The sequence below is a fragment of the Balaenoptera ricei genome, chromosome 8 (assembly GCF_028023285.1).
Source record: "Balaenoptera ricei isolate mBalRic1 chromosome 8, mBalRic1.hap2, whole genome shotgun sequence".
NCBI classification, from domain to species: domain Eukaryota; kingdom Metazoa; phylum Chordata; class Mammalia; order Artiodactyla; family Balaenopteridae; genus Balaenoptera; species Balaenoptera ricei.
The window spans coordinates 101,793,258-101,813,103 of record NC_082646.1 but is presented as its reverse complement, the minus strand read 5'-3'; the positions used below and the strand labels follow the sequence as shown (position 1 = coordinate 101,813,103).

Genomic DNA, 19,846 nt, shown 5'->3' with positions numbered 1-19,846 from the left:
CTGGACAAATGAGGTGAGGTGCCATTAGCGCCCACTCCTGGCTGTCAGATTTCACCTGTCCTGCCTGGGACTCCAGGGTCACAACCCTGTTCCTGAGGCTTCAGCTTCTTGTCATGGGAAAACAGCAAGAAGTACTTTGATAACATGAAATGGTTCCCCTTTTTCTAACCCTCCTGGCCCTGAAAGCCTGATGGTTCTAAGCCCTCCTCCCACTTTTGAGGACCTGAGCCAACAAATCTTACAGAAGATAAAATAATAGAATTTTTTAATAAATTTTTTTTTTTTCCCAAACAACTTCTGTTGATCTTCACCACACAGGGGCCACGGTGGAGAGGAAAGTTCTCTCCAGGCACCCTAAAAAGTGTCCAAGGTAGACATAGGAGAAAAGTATTTCTCCAGCGTCGGGAGGTTGAGGGGTGCTAGGATAAGCAGGGGCCTAGGGTTGGCCTGGCCCCGACTGAAGCATCCCTCCAAAGGGCTCCTGGGCAGGGCTCCCTTCCCGGGAGCTTCCAAAGGCTCTGCTGGTGGAAGACGCTCTGCAGACAAAGCCCGTCCCGAGTCCACTGTGGGCACTGGGAGAAGGGGTCAGCGGCTGCCTGGGGTGCCCACCCCAGCCTTGGGATGGGAACGGGTTAATGGCCAGAGTTGGGGAGAACAGGGCTGAGCCACCAGATGTGTCCTCCTGGGGCTGCCATAAGCCAGCAGCCTGGGAGGCAGGGAGAGGTGGCCTGGTCCCAGAGGAAGAGAGGAGCTGGGAGGGGAAAGAAGGCAGCAAGGCCGCAGGGCCAGAGGGCGGGGACTGGGCCAGAGCCGCAGCTGGGGATGGGGGATGAGGGACGAGGGGGAGCGAGACACACCGGCCTCTTCAGTCTCAGCACCGCAGTCAGAGGTGGTGGGGGACCAGGAGCAAGAGGCAAAGCAGAGGGGTGCGGAGCCCGGCCGAGAGCGCGGGGCCGCGGGAGTCCGGGGTCGCCTGGCAGGCAGCGCCGGGGCACGTCTGCTCGCCCCGCTGGTCCTCGCCCCCGTAGCCCTCCCAGTAGTCGTCCTCGGTGGGTGCGTCCCCGCCCTGGCGCCCCCGCGGGTCTTCGGCTGGCAGGTCTCGGTAGAGGGTGGAGGGGTCGGCGGGGGGCGCCCCGGCCTCGGCCACCCCGTACAGGTGGTTGGACGAGCTGTTGCCGCGGGCGCGGCTGCCGGGCCGCGTGGGCACGGCGGGCGGGCAGGCCTGGAAGTCGGCCTCGCGGAGGGCGCGCAGGTCGCGGCCCTGGCGCTCCGGGGGGGTGGCGCAGGTCACGTCGGAGCTGGACACGCGCGCGCGCTGGAACCAGGCCCAGAGCGGCCGCGCGCGGCAGTCGCACGCCCAGGGGTTGGCGTTGAGCCGCAGGAACTCCAGCGCCGGCAGGTCGGCGAGCGCCTCGCCCGGCAGCGAGGCCAGGCTGTTGTTGAACAGGTAGAGGATGGTGAGGCGGCTGAGGCCGCGGAAGGCCGCGCGGTGCACGCCCTGCAGCCGGTTCCCGTGCAGCAGCAGCCGGTCCAGACTGCCCAGGCCGCGGAACACGTGCTCCGTGAGCAGCCGCAGGCGGTTCCCGTGGAGGAAGAGGTGGCTCAGGTTGGCCAGGTCCGCGAACAGGTCATCCTGGCGGGGGGAGAGGGGGGCGGGGGGGGCGGGGGGGGGAAAGGGGAGAGAAGAAGAGTGGTGAGTGGTTCTGAGACAGGTACCGAAGAAATCTGGGAAAGAAGGGGAGCATTGTGGTAGAAGAGAAGGGGATTGACCTTCTGACTCATAGAGTCCTGGGTTCTAATCCTGCCTCCTCTAACCTATTTAGAGGTTAATGTGAGAAACGCAATAGAGTTCTTAAAACTTTGGGGGTGCATCAGAATCCCCTGCAGATCCCTGAGCCCCGCCAGCAGGGTTTCTGATTCAGCAGGTCTTGGAGCGGGGGTGGGGGTGAGATTCTGCACGTCTTTACACGTTCCCAGGTGGTACTGATGCCGCTGGTGGGAGGACCGCACTTGGAGGATGAGAACCTCTGATTCGGCTAAGTATGCAGACTTCCAGACTCCCTGACTTTCAAATCCTGGCCTTATTAACTGACACTCGAGCAAGTCACTCAGTATCCTTATGACTCAGTTTCTTCATCTGTAACATGTGGAGATTAAATGAAACAACGTGTATTAATACATGTGGTGGGCATTCTATGAGTTAGCCATTATTGTGAACTTGGCCAAGCCAGCAATCTGTTTCCTCATCTTTAAAATGGAGGTGAGTGTACCTCCCCCTGGGTTTGTTTTGAGGATTTAAGAAGACAATCCCCGGGCTTCCCTGGTGGCGCAGTGGTTGAGAATCTGCCTGCCAATGCAGGGGACACGGGTTCGAGCCCTGGTCTGGGAAGATCCCACATGCCACGGAGCAAGTGGGCCCGTGAGCCACAACTACTGAGCCTGTGCGTCTGGAGCCTGTGCTCCCCAACAAGAGAGGCCCCGATAGTGAGAGGCCCGCGCACCGCGATGAAGAGTGGCCCCCGCTCACCGCAACTAGAGAAAGCCCTCGCACAGAAACGAAGACCCAACACAGCCAAAAAAATAAATAAATAAATTTATAAAAAAAAAAAAAAAAAAAGAAGACAATCCCCATACCTATCAGATGGGTGAAGTGTCGGGCACAGGGCCTGGCACATTGGGATTCGGTCCAGTGATGAAGCCCACAGGCTCAGGGGTCAGCAGAGTCCCGGCTCAAATCCAGCTTGCCCTCTTCCCAGCTGCGTTACTTTGGGCAAGTTATTTAGCCTCAGTGTGTGTAACTCAGAGAACACCTCTTTCAGCAGGCTGAGGGAGGGTTAGATGAGGTCTTGTAAGGATGCCGTACCCGGTGGGCACACAGACCACCATCAATAGATGGTGATTATTATGACAATAAGTGTCTTAGTTAGAATTAGGTCCCATCCATTTTCCTCTAATAGAGGAGCTTCCTGGGACCCCAAAGTTCTGCTGCTGGGCTGGGACATTAAGGGGACCATATCAGCTCCACCCCACAGAGGCAGCAGGGGAGGGGAAGGAAGCCTGCTGTCCCATGCCCTGCTTCACTGTCCCCTTAGAGGGGCTGTCCCACCTGCCCAAGGCTGGGGAGTCTCTGAATCAGACCATATTAGTGCTGGAAGGACCTTGAACTGTGGTTCAGGGGAGTGGAGGAGTGGGTATGCTCCATGGAGGGGAGAGAGCAGGGGGCTGGCGCTGCATTTTAACCGGTTCACCAAGGTATTGGTGATGATCAACCAGATTTGGGAGTTAGCGCTTCTGGTTGCACCAGCCTAGCCTACTTTTTTGCAGAGGAGAGCACTGAGACCCAGAGAGATGAAGGGCTTGCCAGAGAGGGGACCAGAGCCCCAGTGCTGAGGTCCTCCCCTCTTGTGGAGGACATCATTGTGGTCAGCAGACCCAGGGGGTCTGGTTCTGGTGGACAGGGGTATCCTCTGTGCTCAAGCCAGCTCACCCTGGATTCCTGTTTCCTGGCGGTGCCTCTCCCACCCTTCCCTGCCTGGGGAGATGATCCCCCCACCTCACCCAGGAGCCTGGTCTCAGGCTCTCAGGTGGGGGGAGGGCGTTGACTCCCAGCCCACACTCACAGCCTCCGCCTTCCTGTGCTCCTGCATTTTCTCGCCCCCTCCCATCTGGCTTCCGCCCTCTCTGCTACAGGAACTGAGCCTGCCAAGAACCTTCCTCTTGGCCACATTGAGATCCGTCCCCCTCAACCTTCTCGGCTGCCTGTGACACCAGTTTTCTCCACCTCCTGCTGCCACGGCCCCATGCCCAGCTCAGGTCTCCAGCGGAGGGCTCCCTGCACGTCCGTGGCCTCAGCCTGGCCCAGCGAGGCCTGGGTCCTTGTCCTTTTCTTCTTGCCCCCCCCCCCCAGGGAGTGGGCTGAATCCCTTCCACTCAAACACCTAATTAGGGTTTCTCTTTTTAATGGAGTGTCCGCAAGAGTAGGACACACCCAGAGATACCTGGTCAAAGGATAAATACGGGGTGGGGTGGGGTATAGAGGGAGCAGAGGTCATTGGCACTTTGGGGACTTCCAGAAGTCAGGAAGGGAAGACCAGAAGTTCAGAGATGCTAGGGAATTCAGGCACCTTTGACCTACAGCCCCAGTTTTTGGGCTACAGGATTCCTCGATTCCAATCTCCTTCTCCCTCCCCTGGCAGAAGTCCTGCCCCTCCTGCTCTGAGCCTCAGCCTGGGGGTCCATTCCCCCAACCCCCATCCAAGCTGTTGCCAGATCCTCTTGTCACTTCCTAGGCTGCAGCTCTCAGATCCGGTCCTTCCTCTAAAATGGTTCTCTGTGCATTAATAAGCTCTTGACCTTCACAGCCCTCCCCCTCCCCCACCACGCTCCCTATCACGCCCTCCCTCTGGGCAGAGAGTGTCTGTTAAAGTCATCCTCTTCCATTTTGAAAACCACATTTCCCTCACCTCCCCGTGGCCGGTTCACAGCTCTCTGAATCCATTTGGAACCTCAACGCAGCACCCCTGCCCCCTTCCCTGGACAGCATCCTGTTCTTAACCTTGCCTCCCTCCAACCTCCCAGCTCCAGTCTCTGGCACCGATCAAATCAGCTGCTGGGCTGTGTGACCTTGGGCAGCTCCGGGCACCTCTCTGAGCCTCAGGTTTTTTTTCCATCTGTGAAACAAGGGACTTGAGATCGTTGATCATTAAGATCCATCCTCATCTGATATTAATGAGCAAGTGAGTCCCGGAATGTACCTCGTTCATTCAAGAAAGCTGTATTGAGGAGTGTCTGCTCCGTGCCAGGCACCCCTACTCACAGTGCTCACTGATCTACGCTGGGTATCATCGCCATTGTTTGCGTCAGCAGCTGACTAACCGAGCACTTACCGTGTGCCAGGCTCTGTGCTACACAGATCCCATGTAGTAACCGAATCATCAGAGCCCCATGAAGCAGATAATTTTTTTTTTTTTGGCTGCGCCATGTGGCATGTGGGATCTTAGTCCCTGACCAGGGATCGAACCCATGTCCCCTGCATTGGGAGCGTGGAGTCTTAACCACTGGACCGCCAGGGAAGTCCTGTGAAGCAGATAGTATTATTCTCCCCCTTTCAGAGATTAGGAGAGGGAGGCTCAGAGAAGGCAAGTGACTGGCCTAGAGTTCAAGAGCCAATATGTAGTGGAAGGCAGACGTGAACTCTGGAGACAGAGCTCTGAACAGTTGCACTTCGGAGCCAGACAGACCTGGGCTAATTCTAGGCTGTGCCCTTTACAAGCTGGGTGACCTTGGATGGGTGACTTAACTTCTCCGAGCCTCAGGGTCCTCAGCCACTGAATGGGGGAAACGATGCTTACTCTGGACTGGACGCACTAAACCCCTTTCGAGTAGCATCTCCTTTAATCCTCACAACGAGCCCCTGAGTTACAGGTCATTTTCTCCATTTCACAGATGGGTCCACTGAGGCTCAGAGTGGTTAAGTAACTTGCCCAAAGCCACAGAGCAAATCAGATCTGCCTGAACATAAAGACTGCTCTTTTACGCCATGCAGGCTGCTCTAACAGTTAAAAGAGAGACAGGTGCCTCTATCATCTGGTTCCACTCCAGTAGGAAATATGCTCCAGGAGAGCAGGGACACTGTTTTTGTTCACTTCTGAATCCCTGGCACCCAGAACACTGCCTGGCATATAGTAGATGCTCAGTAAGTATCTGTGATGAACGCACCTGGCACAGTGCCTGGCCTACAGCAGACAGTCTGTGAGAACCTCCACTCTACCCCATTCCCATTTCCACCTTCCTCATCCTGAAAAGCTGTGGTCCTCTTGCCTCCTCCAGATCTCCCCTCTCGGGGCAGGCCCGGTGCCATCTTGGGTCACACCTGCACTCTGCAGATCTCAGCCCAGCCTGCATGCTTCCTCGCCTGCCTGTGGCATCTCCCAGCCTAGTTTCTCCAGGCAGTTCACAGGCAGAGGCTGTCTCTTTCTTTCTCTTCTATATAGGGCCAGGTGTGAAGATGTTTCCTTCCCATGATGCCCCCTACCATTCATGCCAGGTGTGTGCAGAACACTTCCCATTTCAGAAGACCCCAGTGTCCACTCAAGGTCTCCCTTGCCCAGGTCTTCCCTGACCCCAGGCCCTGGCTGCCATTTGTGATGGAGGATCAGGTCATGACGACAAAATTTATTCAGCACTTAACTATGTGCTTTATATTTATGAACTCATTTACTCTTTACAGCCATTCTTTATGGAAGGTATTATTTTTATTATTCCCATCTTAAAGATAAGAAAACTGAGGTTCAGAGGGGGCAGCAACTTGTCTAAAGTTAAATAAGTCAGAAAATAGCAGAGCAGGGATTCAAACTCAGGCCTGCTGACTCCAGATTCCTAATCTGCACAACTAATATATGTTGATAAGGAGGTCAGGATCTCAGTAGTAGCGGTTGTTGCACTACTAGTAATAATTAACAATAATGATAATGACAGCACCCATATATTGATGTGGCCCTGTGCGAAATTTTAATCCTTACAAAACTTCTTAGGTAAGTATTATTGTTAATTACTATCATGATTGCCATTTTACAGATGAGGAAATGGCAATGGAGAGAGTAATTTGTAATGAGTAATTTGTCCAACGTCGTATAGGAGCCAGGATGTGAACTTAGGTCTGGCAGACTCCAAAGCATGTGCTTTCAGGGACCTCCCTGGTGGTGCAGAGGTTAAGACTCAGAGCTCCACTGCAGGGGGCGTGCATTTGATCCCCGGTCAGGGAACTAAGATCCCACATGCTGCGCAGTGCAGCCAAAACCAAAACAAAACAAAGCATGTGCTTTCAAAAATAAGCCTGCTCTGCTGTCCTTCTGAGTACCATTCCCCCTGCACCTGGTCAGCGCCCAGTGGAGAGTTCTGAATGATAAAAATGGCCTGAAGTGTCATCAGACTATGAAGGCTCAAGTGCCACCAGCTCTTCCTGGTTGTGTGGCCTCAGAAACTTCATTTTTTGTCCCTACTGCCCCTAACCGTCCCTACTGCCAGCCTGTTGTGAGGTTTGACGTGATACTGAGAACACGTTAAGCCCCCAGGCACATGGACAATGATTTAAGAGACTTTGGGACCCTTGGTCTCAGCTTCCTCATCTGTAAGGGAGTATAAACAGTCTCCCGACAGGGCTGTAGAAATGAGATGAGGTGACTGAGTGCACTTTGGAAACCATGAGGTGCAAAGTTAGGAAGAAGAAAAAGGAGGGAGTGTTCTGGGACCCACCCATGGTCTCAGTATAATCCTGGAAGTTGACCCATATCTTCCGGATAGGGTCCAAGATGGGCCATTTCACTGAGACCAGTGTTAAATGAGGCTTGTTTCTCTTTTTAAAATAGTATCTTAACAAGCATTTATAGCGTGCCCACTGTATGCCAAACGCTGTTCCAAGTGCTTTACAAATTATTCATGCACTTAACACTTATAAAATCCCTAGAAGATGGGTGCTATGGCTACTCCCATTTTACAGATGGAAAAACTGAGGCTCAGGGAGGTTAAAAAATGCCACACACCTGTAAATGGCAGAGTTGATACCCGTATAAAGTCCTTAGCACAGCGCCTGATGCACAGTGTGCCTGCTAAGTGCTAGTGGGCTATTATTATCATTACTTATGCAATAATAATAACACACAACATATTTTCCCAACATACTGTACATTTTACTTCTTGTCTCTCCCCGCCACTAGAATGCTCTCTGCGAAGGCAGGAGTTTCATCTGTTTTGTTCGCTGCCCTTTTCTCAGCACCAAGCACATTCTGGGTGCTCAATAAATGTTAAATTATTATTGCTATTGCTGTTGTTATAATTATCAGCATCAAATCCACCAGTTAGGCCTCAACCTGGGATGGGGAGGAGGAAGTGCCTTCCAGGTTGGTGTAGGGAGAGGGGAGAGTTTGGATATCCAGAGGTTGTGTAGCTGAGGGAGAATTTTCTCCCAGAGTGGCTTGGAGGGTGTGTTATTGCTTCCTGGGGAAATAGAATGGGAGGATTTGACTGTCAAACAGTCAGCATAACGACAACAATAAACAATGTTTAGATCAATAATAATAACAATAAATAGCAATTACTGTTATTCCTTCCGTTTTCAGAGCATCCATTTTCCAGCTGCTTAACAGCTCGTTACGCTTTTTTTCCTTCACCGGTTGCACTGAGACAACAGATTTGGGGGATAGGTTTGGGGGACGGAATCTAGAAAGGGTAGGGTTCTCCCTTGTCTCACGATCCAGTGAGGTGGAACCTTCTATGGGATACCAGTTGCAGTGGCTCTGCCCTCTTGCCCACCTCCCCATATTGCGAGAGGGCATGGGGGTGGGTGAGAGAAGCCACCACGAAGCCCTTTGGGCTGGGGTGCCTGGGGAAAGGCAGAGTCCCCTGAAGGCAAACAAGGGGGAAAGGAGAGATCACAGAAAGAGACACACACATACACCCAGACAGACATGGGGGTGTGTGTGTGGAGTGGGCGTGTGAAGGGAGGCAGACAGAAGAGGCAGAGGGAGACAGATGGGGGAGGCAAGTTAGTGAGCGAGACAGAGAGGGACAGAAAGGGAGAGACAGAGGCAGACGCAGTCAGATGGGGGGTGGGGTGTTAGTGACAGAGAAAGATGGACGGAGGAGACAAAATAAAGAAAAGCCCCTGGAGGAAGTGGGAGGGACAGAAACCTAGAAAAGGGACAGAGAAATAGAGAGGTGCTGAGACAGAGTCGGGAAGGGTGAGCAGGGACAGAGGGGTCGAGAGGCCCCGGGGAGAGAGGGGAGCAGAAGAGGACTATGTGTGCGCGCGCGCGCGCGCGCCGGGCTGGGGCCGGCTCACCTGTAGGTGGAGCAGGCTGTTTTCCTGGAGGTAGAGGTACTGCAGGCTGACCAGGCCGTGGAAGATGTTGCCCGGCAGGGTGCTGAGCTGACAGCGGTACAGATGCAGCGACTGCAGCCGCTCCAGGCCCTGGAAGGTGTCGGGCTCCAGAGAGCGCAGGTGCCGGTTGTCGCCGAGGTCCAGCTCCTCGAGCGCCTGCAGGTGGCGGAAGGTGCCCGGATAGATGGCGGAGAGGTTGTTGGAGAAGAGCCACAGAGTGAGCAGGTTAGGCCCGAAGGTGCCGGGCCGCAGCGTGCGGATGAGGTTGTTCTGCAGGAAGAGGCGCTGCGTGCTGGGCGGCAGGGACAGCGGCACCGACGAGAAGTTGTTGGCCTGGCAGCTCACGGTGGGCGGGGACGAGTAGCAGGTACAGAGCATGGGGCAGCTGGGGGCGGCTGGGGGCAGGGCCAGGAGCATCAGCAGGAGGCAGGCCGGGGCGGGACCTGCGGGGAGGGCGCGGGGGAGAGCTCTCTGGGCGGGCTGTGAGCGTGGGAGTGCCAGCCAGGGGCCCGGCCCACCCACCCCCTAACGCGACCCTTGCAGAGAGCCTTGCGTTTCTAGCCTGGGTCGGGGGTTCTGGGTGCAGCCTCAGAGTCGCGAGAGGCCCTGGCCACTTCCGCTTTGGGAGGCTCCTGGTATATTAGAGAATAAAGAAATGCCAAGAGGACATTGTAGGAAGCACTGTGATAGGTTGAAAGTTGTTTGATGAGTGATCGTCTGCTTTCATTCCTGTTTTCACTCTGGTAGGTTTGACCATGACTTTGGTCTTGAGACTTGGGCTGGACAGTGCTTTGCTGGAGGCGGTCCTATACGACGATGTCCTGTACAGGGCGTTTGGCCTCACCCCTGTCCTCTACCCATTAGATGTGTAACACCCCTCCCCCTGCCGTTATGATAACCGATGATAACCGAAATGTTTCCAGACGTCGCCACATACCACCTGGGGAGCAAAACTGACTCCATTTGAGAACAGGTGGAACTAAATTGAGACCCTCTGTGAAACTAAGGCCCATGTAAAATGGCCCTCTGGCTGCCTCTGGGGTCTGGTCTTGCTGGCCCACTGGTGACCACAGCCCTCCTCCCTCATCTCTCCACACTGGAAGGGATCTTAGGGACCAAGGGACAGGGGGTCTCCAGCCACCTGCAACAGAATCATCAGAGGGTCCTGGAAAGAATGCTGCTTCCTGGGCCCTGCCTGTGCAGAATCAGCATCCCTGGGGGAATAGCCCAGGAATCTGCATTTTACACCCCAGGCTCTTCTCATTCAAAGTCACTTAAAAATTCTTTTTCAGGACTTCCTTGGCGGTCCAGTGGTTAAGACTCTGCGCTTCCACTGCAGGGGGCACTGGTTCGATCCCTGGGGAACTTTGATCCCACTTGGTGCGGCCAAAAAATAACAATAATTTTTTTTCAAAGTAACTTTTGAAGGTTTGCTATGATCCAGCCTTCTTATGATACAGATGGAGAGGCAGGCCCAGGGAGACCCAAGGGCCTGGGGGCTAAAGAGTCGTGTCGATGCCTCCGTATCCCTGAGCTATAGCAGGGGCTCTGGGGCCCCTCATCCATCCCTGTCCCCTGGCCTTCTGACCCTCACGGCAGCTGATGCAAGTTCTGGGCTGGAACTGGCTTGACCTCTACCCTTTATCATGACTTCCGGATGAGTCTCGGGATTTTCATCTGGCAGGTTTTGCACTCCAAAAGCCAGGCAGTCATTCTCTGGGCACACATGGAATGAGTGCCCAGAGAATGACATGGTAGCTCCAAACAGTGTGCTACCGCCTGCGAAGGCAGAGGAAGACCTTTGCTCTTGGACCCAAGGACCTGAGATCCTGGGTCCTCAGGGTAGAGCCTGAGGGGTCCGTGCCTTTCACTGTGGCCTGGCGTCAGAGGTTGCTGTGTGTGAATGCGCGTGGGAGCCGGGTGCCCTCTACGTGAAGTGCTGCGGAACCCGGGGTGGGCACATGACAACGACAGGCCCCGCGTGTGGCGCGGACATCACGGAAGCTGGGCTGTGCCTCCTCCCGTGGAGGAGCGCAAAGGCGCAGGGTGGGGGACCCCGGCGCCACTGCCACCCGGCCCACGGCGAGCGTCCTGGCCCCTCCCCGCACCGCTGCGCGCAAGCATGTGCCGGTGGTCCTCCGCGTGTGTGTGAGTGCCGGGCCCCGTGCGTGTGTAGGCTGGGTGTGATGTAATACTCGGTGACACAGCGGCTGCTGTTCCCTTCGTTCACACCACCTCCGCGTTTCTCGGCCCTTCTCACCCCTCCCCCGTGCGGCGTTTCACGATTACTTTCTCCTCCCGAGTTTTTCAGAGCCACATTGGGTGAAAGAGCATGTCTCTCACCCCTCAACCCAACCAGGCAGGGGTGGGGTGCGGGGGCCCGGTAGGGAGCCCTGGGTGGGTTTCAGGAGGGCTGAGGTTTGAGGCTTAGAACAGGAGATCTTGGAGGTGGAAAATCCTCCAGGTTCATCTGGTTCAAGCTCTGGTTCTACTGAGGTGATGGCTGGGCCTCAGAGAGGGAAAGTGACTTGCCCAAGGTCACACAGCAACGTGATTGGCAGGGCAAGGACTAGAAAGGAGCCTTCTGATGACCGGCCAGAGCACTTCCCTTCCTGGTGGAGTCACCCTCTGAGCTCGTTTCCCCAAGGACTTGACACCAGAGAAAGCCAAATCCCTCTCTGATCCCTTAATCCCACCCCTTATCCACAAGCTCACAGGGTGTTCATTCAGAAGGCCGCCAGCCCTCCAAGGATTATGGAGCTCTTTCCTCAGCCTCTAGGGCCAACTGTTAACCCAGGAGAGGGAGAGGGAAGGACACGTGATCCCAGAGTGCTCCAGAGTCCGGAGCCAGTCCCCTGGCACCAGGGTCTCTTCCAGCCTGGAGGCCGAGCTCAGCAGGGGCTGGCATTCCTCTAGCCCACAATTCCCTGGCCCCCTGCTTGCCCTCATTAGGGGGCTTCTCTCTTATTTCCCTACATCCCCTCCCTCTTGCCCCCATATCTCCCCCCATCATGGCCCACCTCCCCAAGGCCAAGATGGTGCTCCCTGCGGGCTCTTTGAGGGGGGACCCTGAGCAGGGGGCCCCTCCGTGACAGCTGCTGCGTAACAGTGACTCTGTTGCCATTTCTGGTCCTCGTTGCTGCTGCCGTGCAAAGCAGCTGTAACCCAAGGAGCCTCATCCATAATTCAGGCTGCGGCTCTCACTGGAAGCGAGGAGGAGGGGCAGGTGGGGCTCTAGATTGCTCTGCCCCCAGGCCTGGCTGGAGTGCTCCTGGACAGAGGCAGCAGGGCCTGGTGAGCTGTGCCTCTCTCTCCCTCCTCCGCCCTCAGCCCCTGCCCAGCGTGTGCCCTTTTCCTTCCCACCACCATCGCCTCCCCACCCCCTGCTTCTCCCGGCTCTTCACCATCACTCCTTCCCTCCAGGCCTGGGTCTTCCCTCTCTCCCCGAGGACCACAGTTCCACTCCCGGCCCCATTTTGTGAATCCCTGGCAAAGACGGGGGCAAGATGCACAGAGCGTCAGAGCAGGAAGGTGGGGGACACCTCATCGGCCATCAAGAGCAAACCCCTTATTTCACAGGCCACACCACTGAGGACGGGAGAGGGGAAGAGCTCACTTCTGAGGGAGCAGCCCAGGCCTGACCGAACCTCTGTCAATCCACCTTCGGTTATCTTTCTCGAAGGCTTCATTTTATGCCCCCACTACTATCTGGGCCTATTCTAACAGCCTCCCCACCCTCTCTGCTCATTCCATCCATCCTCTTTTTTTTTTTTTTTCTCAAGTCAGCAGGTGATGGCTAGAGTTGCAGGGGAGCATAGAGCAAGGATGGGCAGAAACATCTGTTATGAAACACCTACTGTGTGCCAGCCACTGTATTTGTACACGTCTTTATGCACAGAATACAGCGTAACATAGGTGAGATCGATATTATGGCTCCCAATTTGCAGATGAGGGGAGGGAGGCTCACAGACAGGAAGTGAGTTGCCTCAGGGCATGCAGCTGGTACAAGGTGGAAGCCAGACTGGACAAGTCCATGTCAAGAGGGACTCTCTCTGACCTTTCTTTGGGAGACCCCACGTCGTCCACAGACACCACCCCTGAGTGTGAGAGTGACTGCGCTCGGGGTAAAGGGAGGACAGAAATTGCACCCAGGTGCACAGGGCTGGGCCAGCAATGACACCGGGTCTGTTTGGCTATTCAGGCTCAAGGCAAGGTAAAGGACCCAGGTTCTCTCCAACTTTCCCCTCCTGGGCTCCAGGCTGTGGTTGTTCTAGGGGACGGCCCACCTGGGAGTCAGGAAGAGATGACCAGTGTCCAGAAGATGTGGCCAGAACTGACCAGGGGAGGGAACGGAGAGAGGTCAGAACATGGTATTGATCCCAGAAGACTGAGGTGCCCAGAGCCAAAAAGTATCCATTCACTGAGGGCCCACTGTCAAGGACTCTGGGCTATCATCCTGGAGCACCAAGGCTCACAAACAAAGTTCTCAGCCCGGGAGCCACCATTAAGTCCAGAGATCCCTGTGAAAGAAGAAACTTGAGAAGGAAGCAGATGGACCCAGTGTAGAGGCAGGAAACAGGGTGCCAACCCTCAGGGCAGAGTGGCCCCAGGACAAGTGCTCCCTGGAAAGGGAGGCAAGGCCTCTGGTTCTGAAGGAGGGGCACAGGGTCCCAGACAAGAAGCAACAGCTCCACACCCAAAAGGGCTGGGCCTGCCGGGCAGATGCTGAGGTGGCAGGGGCTTGAGGAGGTGGGAGCCGGGGAACAGAACGGAGGTGGTGATGATGCCAGTGACGCAGGGGCCTGGGGAGGCACTGACGCGGGTGATGGAGGTTTAGAGCTGCTGCAAACAGCTTCTCACTCTGCCAGAATGTAACACCCCAAAATAAGCAGCCACCGTGGCGGCGGCGGCAGGATCCCACGACGGGGCCCGGAGATATAAATGGCAGCACTGAGCCAGCCGGGGTGCCCACCCTCGGAGGCTGCCACTCCGCTTGAATGTCTTCCTCCTCTCCCCCTCACAGCCGCCCCCAAGGCCCTGAGCTCAGAGCCCAGGGTCTGGCCCACTGGCCACTCCCTGAGAGAAGGGAAGTGACAGGCAGGCGCTTTGGAAATGGAGGGCTTCCCACGTGGAAGTGGTTACCAGAAGTCTCTTTGTCTCATCCCTAGGCCGCCCCCCCTGGTCTCTCTCTCTCTCCCCTTTCTCTTCCTTCGTCCTTTCCTCCCTTTCCAGCCCCCATCCCCATCCTGATCAACCCCAGCCCCTCTCCTGTCTCTGGTTTCCCATCCCCAGCCCTAGAGCTCGTCCCAATCCTCTTCCCCTGTTCCTGACACCCCATCTCTGTCCACCATCCCCATCCTCCTCTGGTTTCTGGCTTTCTGATCTTCTCACTCCCCGTTCCTTCCCCATCCCTAGGGTCCCAGACCTCATTCTCTTTCCTATTTCTCCCACCACCAGGTTCTGGGTCCCTGGCCCTAGTCTTCTCCCCATCCCTCCCCTAATCTGGTCTCCCCTCTCTTTCCCTCTTCCTCTGTCCTCACCAGGGTCTCACTTCCCTCCCAGCGTTTCCCGTCTAACCTTTATTCCTCCTCCTATCTCCCTCCCCTGACCACTCTCTCCATCTTTGGCCCCTTCCTATCCCCTTCCTTCTTACCCCTTCCCCACCCCACCCCCAATCTCTGGCCCACACCCTTGTCTGTCTGTCACTCAGTTCGTGGAACTATCCCTTTTCTAGCGCCCTCCATCTGTTCTACCGGGGAGGGCCATTTGGATCTCCCTCTGCTCCCCCATCCTCCCGGACAGCCCCCTACCCTCATCCCTCGTCCTCCCTGGTGACTGGAAAGTGCTGAGGCACGGGGCACGAGAAGTTGCTGAGTCGGCGCTTCCCCAGCCGGCCCGAGTCCTCAGCGTCCCCCAGAGCAGGTGGAGCCGGGACAGCAGAACCTGAGCCTCCCTCCCCACCCCCCGGGGCCGGTCCGCCTGCCCCCTGCATCCCCCCTCGGTCACGAGCTCCCCGCACAGCCCAGCTGGCTCCGAGTCGGGTCCGCGGCTCCTGCCGGCAGCTCTGGGGGCGGGGGCGGGGCCCGGGGCTAAGCGTTTTTCCTCCCAGGCTACCCCCACCCCCACCGCTGCCCCACCCTCGCGCCCTGGCGGAGGGGGCGCCCCGCTTGCCTCCACAGGATGCTCTCTGCCCTCCCGCAGGCTGGGGTCCCTACCTTGCAGCAGGCTCCTGAGCCCGGGCAGCATCTTGTCTCGACGCTCGGGGGAGGGGGCGGCGGGGGGGAGGGCGCTCCCACTCGCTCCCTGAGCCGGCCAGACGGACGGCGGGGACTCCGCGGGGCTCCGGGAGGGCCCGGGAGTCCCCGGGCTGTGTGGCCGGGCCGCGGCGCTCTACCCTGCGCCCCCCGGGCTGCGAACCTCGGGAGGAGCCATCGGCCCCGACGGGACGGGGTGGGGCGCGGCGGGACGGGGCTCGAGCCGGCCGTCGATGCCCGGTGCCCGCGCCCCCCAGCAGCGCAGGCAGCGCGCGGTGTCCGTCAGTCCGTCGGTCCGTGCGCGCCGGCTGCTCGCCGAGGGAGAGTGGGGACAGCGAGGATGCTCTTCCCAGCCACCCCCCTCCTTCACGCACTCGCTGGCTCCTCCCTCGCTTCCTAGCTTGCCGACTTAACCCTTTCCTGGCCACTAGGAGGCGGTAGCGGCTTCCCAGCCCCCTCCAGCCAGGCCCCCTCTCTTTCTTGGGGGATCCGGAGGACTGTGTTCGATCGCCGTCACGGCGCCACGCTTCTAGAGAAATCCCTTCCTGGTGGGGGGGGTGCGGTAGTGTAAGGGAACCCCGTGGACTTGCCCAGTTCCCCCCTCCCAACTTTCTGGGAGGAGCTGGGCTCCTGGGTCACCTCCTCCTCCTTGCCGGGCCCCAGGCACCTTTGCCCAGGCCTCCAATGTTCCTGTCCTCTGGGAGAGCTCCAAGATTCCACTGTCCCTTCCGTTCCCAGACCCCAAGCCCTGAGTGTGTGCGACTATAAGAATAGTATATGCAAGAGTTTGTGGGTGCGAGATCGAGTGCATATGAGCGTGCACGCGCGCGCAAGGACGCTTGTGCAGGTGTGACTGAGTGCTTGCACGTTATCTTTTGTACGGGCCGGGGGAAGCAGGGGCTCGTGAGTGTGCGAATGGATGAGCCACTGAGTGTCAGCCAGCGCGCGTGTCTGCGCGGATGGGAAACGTGTGAGAGTTTGGCGCAAGCAAACTTGGGGATGGGTGGCCAGGGTATGTGTACCTTGGTGTGTGTATGTCCCTTAATGCATCTGCAAGCGGGTGCAAGTTTGGGTGCGCGTGTGTCTCATCGCCCGTGAGGGGGATAGAAGACTCAAAGGTGGGAGGAGAGCGTTGGCTTCACGGGAGCTTCTTCTGCTTCCTTTTAAAGAGGGGGGCATTCTGATCTCTTCGGGACCCCTTGCGCCCCTCGTGGCCTCGTTCAGGGCGATACCTGCAGGCCCGCGACCTAAGCGTCTCCTTATAAAGGGGGCGATGCGGATCACCCTGGCCTTGACCTGGTCCAGGGCGTCGGGCATCCGGACCTTGGGAGCCGCCCCGGCGCGGGACAGTCGCGGGGCCCTCGGGGTAGCCGCTTCGGGGACAGTGGCCAAGCGGCGCAGGCCGGGTTGGGGCTGCTGGAGCGGCGCCGACGGCCAGAGCCAGGGAAATCTGCGCGAAGCCGGCCCGAGGAAGCGCGGGAGTCCCGGGCGGCCGCTCCCGCGAGCAAAGAAAAACAACCCCTTCGCCCCTCCACCTGGCTCTCTGGCTCCTCCTCTCCCGTCTGTGCCAGAGCCCAACGCAGCGCCTGGCATACAGTCGGCGCTTTATAAATGCTGATCTCATTTTCCCATTCATTTTCTGTTCCATCCATAATCTCATTCTTCCCTCGTTCTCGTTCGATTTCTCTCATTTTCTCCTCCCGCTCTTATTCATATTTTATGGTCTCCGTCTCTCTGTTCCCTCCCTCCCTTCCTCCCCTCCTTACTCTCTCCCTGCCATTTCCTTCCTTTATGATTTGTCTCTTTGTGTCACTGTCTTCTCTGTCTCTCTCGCTTTCTGTCCGTGTCTCTGTCGCTTCCCTTCTGTCCTTGTGCCTCCTTGCCTCCCTGTCTCTCCATCTCTGGGTCGGAGGTCTGTCGCTTATCTCCCTTTCCACCGGGTTTCAGTAGCGGGCTCCCAGCCCTCTTGCACCTCGACCCTCGGGCGCCCCCTGCTGGTTCCATCCTCTGCCCTTCCCGGGCTCCCAAGCCCTCCCAGCAACTAAATTTCCTCTTCCGGCCCGTCTTATGTTCGGGTGAGGTGGGAGTGAAAAGGGGGCGTCTCTGGGGCTCCTGTCCCTCTCCCATCTCTAGAAAGCAGGGTCCCTGCGTTTGCCGGGACCCACCCTGCCGAGGGCCCGCGCCTGGGAGGAAGGCCTGGAGGGGGCGGCGGGGAGGGAGTGTTGGGGGTAGTAGGGTGGGATTTGGCGTCCTTCCCCGGAATGAGCCGCGGCACAATCTGTCGCTGGGTTTGTTTGCCGAGCTGCCTCCGGAGCGCAGTGGGGCTGGCTCCCGGCGAGCGAAATATCACAAGATGCGGAGACAGACGCTGAGGGGCGGGTGGGCGGCGGGCTGACTCAGGTGTGTGCTGTCATCCGTTCCCTGGGCTGGCGCTCTTCTGCGGGGGGGAGGGCTGGGACCCCGGCCCCCAACACAGGTGGGGACCCGAAGCTGGGAGGGGAGCCCCCATCCCGGGATGAGCTTCAGGAAAGGGGGCGTCCCCGCCAATGATCCTTGGCTCCAGTCCTGTCCTTCAGCCCTGGGAGCCCCAAGAGACACCCCGAACTTGGGTGTGCTCCAGACGGTCAAAAATTCCTCTGCTTATACCCCACTGTACAGGCGTCGGTTTCCTATAGTTATCTGCTGACTCACGACTTTCCCCTACTAGACTGACAGCTTTTTGAGGGCAGGACATTCCTCTCATCCATCTTTGTGTTCCCAGCATGTGCTCAGTGAACACCGTTGGATGGATGAATGGCGCATGGGTGGATGGCCCAGGGTCTCAGTTTACAGGAAATACCACAATGCATTTGATATTCCCAGTAGAGCATTCTGACCCCTTGTTCCTCCTCTCCCTATCCACATTTGCAGTCCCCCCAACCCCCATCCCCTCCTTCAGACAGGCAGAGAGTTGGAAACAGCTCTCCCCGAAGACCAGAGTCCTCTAGGTGACCCGAAGGGAGTTACTTCCTTTCCCGTTTGCCTCAAGTTTCCTCATCTGTACAATGGAATATACCACTCACGCATAAGCTTCAGCTTACCCAGTAAATCGCCAGCCAGTCAAGGTATGAGAATGTGCTTCATAGAATGAGGTTCTAACCAGTGTCTGTAGTGGTAGCTGTTGTCATTACTGTTTTGGTGGTGATTCTTAAGATCTTTATCTCAGTAGAATCAGACACCACGTCTGATCGAACTGAACTTCTGCAGTTAGACTTTTTGAGATCTAAGGGAGTAAACTGATGTACCCGAGGCAAAGTGTAACCGAGGGCTGTGCCATAGGGCATCTAGGTCCATTCCTGGCTGGACACTTGGGGGAGGGGGCTGGTGGGCGGCTTACTGTGTCCTCAGGACTTGCCGCAGAGCTGGCCCACCCTCTGGTGGCTGTAGGGGGACCTGCAGTCCCAAGGGAAGCCAGGAATCTCAGGGAAATGGGCTGATGGACGGATTTTCCCTGAGAAGGAGGCTTCATTGTGTGGAGAACTGTGCGCTTTGGAAAGGAGGTCATGTAGAAGAAGCAGGACATTGACACAAACTAGATGAGTCTTGACTTCATCTACCAGCTCCCGCTTATTAATAGCACCCCTACTCTCAGTGTGACACCTGGGGCCCCTCTTCCTTCTTGGGGACCACTTTAGTGAGTCCACAGAACTTCCCTGCTTCTTTTCCTCACCTATTTGGCAACTTGACTGTAGGACACTTGGCAGTTGGCATACAAGATGGGCTGGCTCAATCAATGGTCAAGAGCAGAGGCTTTGCTGGGTTCATGCCCTGCCTCTGCTGCTCTCATAGCTAGATGACCTCGGGCAAGGTGTTGAAGTTTTCTAAGCTTCAGTTTTCTCATCCAGAAAACGAGGCGGGGTGGGGGTGGGGCGGCAATAGTAGCTCCCAGCTCATCAGGTTGTTTAAGGATGAAATGAGATAAAGCATGAAAGAACCTGAAAGAGAGCCTGACCCTGTGCTCAATAAACGCTAATAATATTCATATTAATTTTCTTGTTTAGCCTAACAGCAACCTGAGGAAATAGATGTTGCAGTTTAGGGGCAGAAAGTAAAGTTATGACCTGAGGTCTCAGAAGTCCTGAGTGGCAGAGCTGGGTCTGGGAGTCAGTTCTTAGTTAGAACTCCCCACCCTGTGTGTGTGTGTCTGACCTCCACATCTCCACCTGCCCCTGCCACAGACCAGGGCTGTCTGCCCAGTGTGACGAAAGCAATCCAAACCTGAGAATTAGAAGTCTTGAGTTCTAGCCTGGACTCTGCCTCCGAGTGGCTGTGTAATGTGGGACCGACCTCTCTCCTCTCTGGGCTTCAGGCTCCCCATTATCAAAAGGTACATCTTGGACTCAAAACTCCTGAAGTCTCAAAAAGCCATGACTTGGTGACATCCTCCTTTCTCTGTGACTCTGGAATCAGAAGCTAAGGTGAAGCATCTCAGCCAGATCCCATGCTGTCCCCAACTTCCCAGCTCTGGGGTTGTGATGTGGGCCCCAGAGGAAGATCAGAATTTCTAGGGATTCCCCCAGACCCCACTCTGGGCCCCTCAGGACTCCCACTGGCCACCAGGCCTGCCCCTGAACCTGTCGGGGTGATCGTATACCCTGGAGGGAGGGGGAAAAAGCTGGGCCTGCACTTGCCTCCCAGAACCCTTGCCAGTGAGTTCCACATCCTATTCTGCCTG

The 19,846-nt window shown here is 56.8% G+C and overlaps 1 protein-coding gene across 1 annotated transcript; it reads right to left on the bottom strand.

Annotated features, from left to right (window-relative positions):
• Positions 1-290: 290 nt before the first annotated feature.
• Positions 291-15,124, bottom strand: RTN4RL2 (reticulon 4 receptor like 2). Its single transcript, XM_059929704.1, has 3 exons — positions 15,094-15,124; positions 8,840-9,321; positions 291-1,633 (listed from the first exon to the last, which is right to left on the bottom strand). The coding sequence occupies exons 1-3, from the start codon at positions 15,122-15,124 to the stop codon at positions 884-886; spliced, it is 1,263 nt and encodes a 420-aa protein (XP_059785687.1). The 3' UTR covers positions 291-883.
• Between the last annotated feature and the right edge of the window lie 4,722 nt (positions 15,125-19,846).